Source organism: Cajanus cajan, chromosome 3, assembly GCF_000230855.2.
Source record: "Cajanus cajan strain Asha chromosome 3, NIPB_CcT2T_4, whole genome shotgun sequence".
NCBI classification, from domain to species: Eukaryota; Viridiplantae; Streptophyta; class Magnoliopsida; order Fabales; family Fabaceae; genus Cajanus; species Cajanus cajan.
Genome location: NC_138519.1, coordinates 62,736,325 through 62,744,968, shown reverse-complemented (window position 1 = coordinate 62,744,968; position 8,644 = coordinate 62,736,325). Strand labels below are relative to the sequence as shown.

The 8,644-nt window shown below is 38.1% G+C and overlaps 1 protein-coding gene across 1 annotated transcript; it reads left to right on the top strand.

The window, feature by feature from the left end:
* Nucleotides 1-6,227: 6,227 nt before the first annotated feature.
* On the top strand, nt 6,228-7,261 carry LOC109790619 (uncharacterized). Its single transcript, XM_020349807.3, has one exon. It carries the CDS (start codon nt 6,272-6,274, stop codon nt 7,166-7,168), a length of 897 nt encoding a protein of 298 aa, XP_020205396.1. The 5' UTR covers nt 6,228-6,271; the 3' UTR covers nt 7,169-7,261.
* The last annotated feature ends 1,383 nt before the right edge of the window (nt 7,262-8,644 follow it).

Genomic DNA, 8,644 nt, shown 5'->3' with positions numbered 1-8,644 from the left:
TTTGGAGTAAAACGAATTTTGCCAAGGTTCGTACTCGACCTCGGATGAACGTATTGAGGTTCGTACTCGACCTCGATTTGGAGTAAAACAAATTTTGCCGAGGTTCGTACTTGACCTCGTTTTGGAGTAAAACAAATTTTGCCGAGGTTCGTACTCGACCTCGTTTTGGAGTAAAACGAATTTGTGTATTTCACCAAGGTCCGAACTCGTCCTCGGATTTAGAGTAATACGTGTTTCATGAGGTTCGAACTCGACCTCGGATAAGAGTGTTAAGGTTCGTACTCGACCTTATAATTTTAACGAGGTTCGAACTCGACCTCGGATGAGAGTGTTGAGGTTCGTACTCGACCTCGTTTTTTTTTTACGGGGTTCGGACTCGACCTCAGTTTGGAGTGTTGAGGTTCGTATTCGACCTCATAATTTTAACGGGGTTCGGACTCGACCTCGGTTTGGAGTATTAAGGTTCGTACTCGACCTTAGTAAGGGTGAAAGAGATTGGTTCAATTTTGTTTTTTATAAAAACAATAAATAAGAAAATGGATTCAGCGAAATAAGTAATTTTATTGATCGTTTTTGTGTGCCTCGTTAAAAACCCTTTCTGTCAACGACTGAGGCGGGAAAAGAGTGCACTATTTTGTTCATACAGAAAGGAGAAATAGAACCTAATGAGCTATGATGGGGGGACCCCCCTTGCTCCGGATGAGGAGATCTTTAGACTCTCGGCGTAACACTGCCGAGCTGTCTTCTGATTTTCCTTGACGGAGATGATCTTGTCGTCATTCCCTGGGAACTTCATGGTGAGGTGTGGGGTGGACACCACCGCTCCGAGCTGATTCAAGGTTGGCCTCCCGATGATGATGTTATAGGAGGTGTTGGCCTCCACGAGAAGGTATCGAACCATGATTCTCCTTGTATCCGGGGGTACCCCGAAGGTTGTCAATAGGTCTATGTACCCGCGAGTGTGAACTCGCTCTCCTGCGAAGCTGACTAAGGGCTCCGTGTGCGGATGGATGAGAGAATAGGGGACGTCTAGCCTAAGGAACGTTGGCCAGTACAGGACGTCGGCCAAACTTCCTTGGTCAATGAGTGTCTTCTATACCTCCCAGTTGGCGACCTCCACCATGATAACCATGGGATCATCTTGGTTAGGGATGACACCCGCGTAGTCCTCGTCAGAGAAGGAGATCGGCGGTGAGCTTTGGTACGAGGCTGAGGTGGTAGAGTGGATGCAGTTGACATTCTGCAGGTGCCTTTTTCGGGCCGAGCTGCTGGCGCCTCCCCCAGCGAAACCACCTGCAATTGTGTTAATCACTCCCCGTAAGGGGGCTGTCCCTGTCTCCTGGCTTACCTCAGCCTGCACTGCGCCGCCGACATTTTGTTGGGAGCCAGAGGGTTGGTCCGTGCGAGTTCCCGAGCCTCGCCCTCTGCCACGCCCCTAACCACCATAGCCTCCTTGGTGATCCTGTTGTCGCTGGATGTACTGGCCGAGGTGGCCTGCCTAGATGAGCTCTTCGATGCGGTCCCGGAGCGTGTGACACTCCTCTGTGGTGTGACCGTGGTTCCTGTGGTACTGACAGTGCTTGGACTTGTCAGCGCTGTTGGGAGTGTGACCGGGTGGTGGAAGGGCGAGTAAGTTGTTGTTGCTGGCTTCTTCCAGGATTTGGACTCTGGGTGCGTTCAGGGGAGTGTAGAAGTCGTATCTCCCCCCTCTGTTTGCCTTAGCCGACCTCTTGAACTGGCTGTCATTGTTGACTTTGACCTTGTCGTTGTGCCCCTGCTTTGGCTTTGCTGGTCCTTTTCCGCGAAACTGGTCACGGAAGGCGGAGTGTTCCTCCATCTGGATGTAACCTGCAGCGCGGGCGCGGAGCTCGTCCATGTCGCGGGGGGACTCACGACACAGGCTGTCGACGAATGGCCCAGGTTTGAGTGCCATGAGCATGGCATGTAGGGCGACCTCGGGATTCAGGTTTCTGATCTTGATCGAGGTGGCAGCGAACCGTTCCATGAATGCCCAGAGTGGTTCGTCGTCGTTTTGCCTGAGACTGGCCAAGGCGGCTGAAGTGACATGATGAGGTCGGCTCGTCGCATATTGCGCGGTGAATCTCCTGACTAGGGTGCCGAAGCTGTCGATGGACTCGGGGGGCAGTTGGGTGTACCAGTTGAGCGCAGTCTCCTTGAGTGAGGTCGGAAACACCCTACACAAAATAGCATCATTGTTGGTGTAGAGATTTACCTGTGTTGTGTACAGGTCGATGTGCTCATCCGGGTCCGTCGTGCCATCGTAGCGGTCGAGGTGGAAAGGCTTCCACCCGTGAGGGAGTGGTGTCTCCATAATGCCATCCACAAAAGGGTGGCGGCGGAAGGTTGCCTGATCCCCCGCGGCATGAGTGGGGGCCTTGCTAATTTCATGGGCTGACTTGTGCGTCGGTGCGTGAGACCGATGCGTTGCAGGTCGTTGAGTTGGTGTCTTGGTTGCCGTCCGAGGTTGAGAGACTGAGTGCTCCTCTTCCTCATTGTGGTTGCCTGTATGAGGAGGATGATCGGAGTGGTGTCGAGGGAGTTGAGCGCGGATTAGCTCGTTCTCGGTGCGTAGTACCGCCAGGTCGGCTTCGCTAGTGGCACGCATTGCTGCTAGGTCAGTGTCGTGCTTGGCACGCATGTTTTGTAGGTCGGCGGCGTGTTGCTGCCACATCTTTTCGACCTGATCGATCAGTCTCCTCAACGCTGCTTTGTTATCCATGGTAGTTGAGTGGTTTGCGTCGTCTGTCGTGCGTCTACTATGGCTTCTGGTGAAAACCATAGGCGTGGCCGATAAGAGCTGTCTTGATCGGCCCCACGGTGGGCTCCAAATGTTCTTACCAGAAATCTGCTGTAGAGCTGATCCGCCAGGTAAGATCGGTGAGCCTCCTTCACTGGTACGCTGGTGCTCCAAGATGGGGGTGGTACCTGCAAAAGAGACTCCGATGCTAAAGTTAGTTTTTGTGGGAGTACGAATCTCGTATATGTAATGCACGTACCTTAGTGTGAATTAGGGTTGCTTTGGGCCTAGGGCCTGAGATATGATATGATAAGATTAGATAGTGGATCTCGTCCGGGGCGAGATCCTCGGGAATCAGTTGTGATTCACTTAAACGTCGGGCTGATGCCACGCAGTGCGCGTCTGAGGTCGGCTTGCGTTGTGGTGCCGAGCTCGGAGCTCGGCTTTGCGGTACGGATAGTACATTTTCAAAGAAAACAACATCTCTAGATTCCATAATTATATTATAGAAATTTCAGTAACTTTAGAATTAATAACTAAAAATCTATAAGTAGTACTATATAAAGAATATCCCAAAAAAACACAATCAATGGTCTTGGGACCAATTTTTTTTTTTCTCTTATTAATAGGAATATTCACCTTTGCAAGACACCCCCATATATACTTTGAGATATTTTAAATTTAGTTTTCTATTTTTCCAAAGTTCATAAGGGGTTTTATCTAAATTTTTATAAGAAATTATATTCAAAATGTGAAACAAAGCTTTCCCCCACAAATTATTAGGCAAACCAGAACTTATAAGCATAGCATTTATCATGTCTAATAGAATATGATTTTTTTCTTTCAGCAATTTCATTAGATTGAGGAGCATAGGGTGGAGTGACTTTATGAATAATGCCACGTGATTCAAAAAAATTCACCCATTTCATTAGAATAATATTCTCCTCCTCTGTCAAAATGAAGAATTTTAATATTCCTTTTTAATTGATTTTCAACTCCTGCTTTATAAACTTTGAATTTATCAAATAACTCACTTTTATGAATGATCAAGTATACATAGCAATATTTTGAGAAGTCATCAATGAAGGCAATAAAGTATTTCTTTCCACCACGAGTAATAACACCATTGCTATATATCACTATGAATGAGTTCAAGCAAGCATGCTTCCTATTGAACAGAATTTTGAAAATATTTTCTAGGTTGTTTAGCTTGAACACAAATTTCACATTTTTGTTTCAATTCATTAAAAGATTTAGGAATCAGATCAAGAGTTATCATTCTTTTAATAGAATTTAAATTAACATGTCCAAGTCTACCATGCCAAGTGTCACAACATTCAACATTTGAAATAAATGAAGAAATGCTAGAATGTTTACATGAGATTAAGTTTAAACAAGCCATCACAAATACACCCTTTTCCAACAACAGAACCATGTCTAGAAATTACAACTCTATTGGATTCAAAAACAACTTTAAAACCTTGTCAAACTAACTAAGCAACACTAATCAATTTTTTTCTAATTTCATAAACATGAAAGACTTCATCTAAGACAAGGCAATTTCCTGAAGATCATTCTAATTCTAGTCGGCCTAGGCCAATGACGCGTGCTAGGCTCCCATTCCCCATGCTTATAGTACATGTGTCACATTCCTGATATGAAGAGAATAATTTTTTATTAGCACAAACATGACATTAGCTCCAGAGTCAATCCACCAATCATTTGAGTTATAAATAAAAATTAACCCTGGGCTAGTGACATTATGCTTATTAGATGGGGAATTCGAGCTAGCATTAGCGGTAATAACATTGAGATCAGATGTAGTGTCTTTTGGTCGATGATGATGATGAAAACAATCCTTAGCAAAATGATTACTTTTACCACAGAAAAAGAAAAAGGATTCATTTCCTTGAATTTTACTCTTTGATTTGTAGTTGTTATTAAAAGCCTTGAAAATGGGAGCTTTGACCAAATTTATTACCAAACTTATTATTGGAAAACCAGATTTTTTGAAAATTTTTTGTTTAGGTTTATTATAATTTTTCACTAAGTGAGCCTTAGCCTGAAAGGTTTATGAGAATCCTTTTTTGAAATACGATGCTTATCTTCAATTCGCAAAGAAACCAATAAATCAGATAAAGTGAAATGATCAAGTTTATGCTTGAGGCTTCTTGCAAATTCAGACCAAGAAGGAGACAATTTAGAAATTAAAAAACTAACAAGCATTATGTCAGACAAAGTATTTTCTTTCATCTTCATATCATAAATAATATTTTCAAATTCATGATTTTGGTTAGAAAAAGGTTTTCCATCTTCCATTTGAAAATAATTCATTCTTTCACAAGAGTATCTTCTTAAACCCTTTACAGCAAAACTATATTTTAGTTCAAGAGCATCCCATGACTCCAAAGTAGTTTTTTGTATGACAAAATATTTCATAAATATTATCAAATAGAGCACTCAAAATACAACCATGACACAAAATATCTTTATCACTAGAAGTAATACCAAAAGAGTTTATTTTAACCAAAGCACCATTAGAACTTTTTTTAGATTTTCCATTTAAAATAAAAGAAAAAAACGTAACTCTGTAAGCCAAAATTTTATTTATTGTTGTCAGCATAAAAAAATTTTACCATTAAATTTTTCTGACTTACTGCTTAAAGACTTTAAAATATCAATTGTAGACATGTTGATATTAAACAAGAAAATAAGTTTTCTCTCTAAGATTGTTGAAAAAAAAACAAATTAAATTAAATTTAATCGAGCACAAAAAAGAATAATTAATTTTTTTTATCAAGAAAGCCAATATAAACAACACAATAAATACTTCAAAATTAAAAATAAAGTAATTAGTAACAACTAATTAAACACAAAGAGTAAATTAAAATAACAAATAACAAGGTTAGAGTAATCTAGATTGAAGCACGTAGAGTACTATCCTTAGAGAGAAAACACTCTTATTGCACTGATAATTTTGATTCTTATAGTACGCTCCTCTTCTAAGATATGTCAACTCGTTACATTGTTTGAGTGCAGCAAAAGATCCTCGAACCAAAGAACACTGCTTCAAAATATATTTTAATAGTAAAAATAATTTTAAAGGAAAAGTAAGTATACTTATTGTGTATCTATCTATATTTTTCCTCACGTACCAATGTATATATATAGGAACGATATTAGAGACTTTTAATGCAAGATGAAGTGATGTGCACTAGGTTTTGCTCATTTTCCGAAAATAACAAAGACTAACGAATAAAAGTAGAACATTGTAAACTTAGTCAATATTACCCAATTTGAAAAAATGGAAACTTGGTCAAAACTCAAAATAAATCCATAACAATTTTACTCTTGAAACGATAATATTAAAAAAAAACAAAGATTAATCAAATGAAATATTTAATTTAAATTTTAAATTATAAAATAATTTCTCAACACACACTACACACCAATTTCTTTATATAATTAAATGAAATGTAGAGGATCTATCCCTGCAAATCCACTTTCCCCAACATGGCCTCCAAAAATCTCTTGGACTTCATTTCTGAATCTTATCGCATCATCAAAGCACACCGTCGTCACTTCTACACCCTCTCCTCCATCTTCCTCTTCCCCTTCTCCTTCTCCCTCATCCTCTATCCCACTCTCTCCAACCATTTTCAACAACACCACACCTCACTCTTCTTCACTCTCCTCTATTCCCTTTTCCTTTCGCTCTTTTCCTACTCTGGAGTCATTAGCATCACCTACAGCGTTTTCCACTTCTTCTACGACCAACCCGTCAACCTTCTTTCAGCTATCAACTCCATCTCCACCTCCTTCTTACCCCTCCTCGCCACCACCATCGTTTCCCAGCTCATTTTCTTTTTCATCTCACTTTTCTATGGCCTTCTCTTGCTTCTTCTCACTCACGGGGCTGCGTTTCTCCATGTAACAATTCCATACTCTCTTCCCCTTTACTTAATTGCGTTCTTTGTCGCACTTCCTTTGCTTCTTGTGATGACTTATTTGCAAGTTAAGTGGACCTTGGTACCTGTGATTGTGGTCGTGGAATCATGTTGGGGTTTGGAGCCCCTAAGAAGAAGTACGAGGTTGATCAAGGGAATGAAAGGAGTGGCTCTATCTTCCATGATCTTCTATGGGTTCTTCACGTGGGCCATGGTGTTCATGTGCTTATTTTATGTGACCAAGGATTCTGATGGAGACAATTGGTTTTCTGTGGTGTTTAATTGGGTGTACGTTGTGTGTCAATCTTGGGCCACTGCCTCGGTTATTATGCCCTCTAACCTTGCAGTGAACACGGTCTTGTACATATATTGCAAGGCGAATCACGGTGAGATTGTTGAGGAGTTTGGGAAAGACTATGTTAGTTTGCCCTTCCATGATGGAAATGTCTCTCATGCTGTTTAACTTATATATCCTCGGTAAATGTGCAAATTTAATGTTTAAGATCCGTTTGTAATGGATGCTGATGAGAATGAAAGTTTGTTTTAAATTCTATAAGCTGATTTTCTTTTGTTCTACGCTAAACTTCCATGCATTATAACAAAATTTATTATTAACGATAATTATTTAATGGTAATAATTTAATTATTATTATATATAAAAATATTAATAACTAATATATAATAATCATTAAAAATATATTTATATTATATTAAAGTTTATTATTAACGACAATTATTTATTAGAAAAAATTTAAGTTCTACATCGATTGGAGATAAGATAATTAAATAGTATATAAGTGAGTAATAACTATCACCTTATATGTTCATTTTATAGGGTTGACTCCTAATTCACTATTCTAAATTGGTATCAAATCACCCATTATTACCAAATTCAATAGTGTTATAAAACAATTAGAGAGCAAATTTCACCTTATAAATCTCACATTTCTTAAGAGACAAGATAATTAAAAAAATAAATAAATATATAAATAAAAGATAATCTTCATCTTACAAATCTCACGTGAAATAAAAAAAAGTATATAAGTTATGAATTTAGAAAAGGAAATTATAGGAAAGTAAAGGAGATAATTGAAAAAAATAACTTTTAATAGTCTTTAAAATGATTACTAGAATTACTACTAAAAAAATAAGTTTTTCTGACAATTTAGTAGATCTTTACCAGCATTTTATATAAATGTCGGTAATAATATTAGCGATACTAGATACACCAATCTTTATTTAAATGCTGGTAAAAAAAATAATGATCATTTATATAACAATTAAATAATAAATGAATTATAAAAAAATTAATTTTGGCGTAGTGATGTCACGATGACTGGTAAGAGGGTATGGGACAACTATTGGTGTTTCGTCGAAGTTGAATATAGAGGTATTGGTGTTCTTATGATTTGACTTGTTGATTTTTCAAACATATATTTTGTCTGATTTGACTTGTTGATTTTTCAAACATATATTTTGTCTAAGTTAAATGAATTTTTTTTAGTAGCAGCACCTAAAACCATTAAATAGTTAATTTCATTGTTAGCAAATAATTTGACATTAACGTGTTTTTAATGTGACATTAAGGTAGCATCAACGATTTTTTAACTAGAAAATGAAAAATTACTTTGTACTTTGTTTAACTATCCAAATTAATAGAATAGTATGCATTTATTATATACTACACGATTTTTTTAATCTTTCATAACTTTTATTTAATTGTTTTTTATTTTATTTAAAAGGTTAAAATTGTTTCAATTATAGTGGATATATAAAAATATAGGATCTGTCATTTATATATATAAGTATAGATTATTTTTCATGTCAATCTCTTTTATCATATTTGAAGTCTTTGTTTTAGTAACTTTTGAACTTTGATGTTGTTTGGTGGTGCACCGACTTTTATAATTCAATTTTGTAACTAGAAATTGGGGGTGAG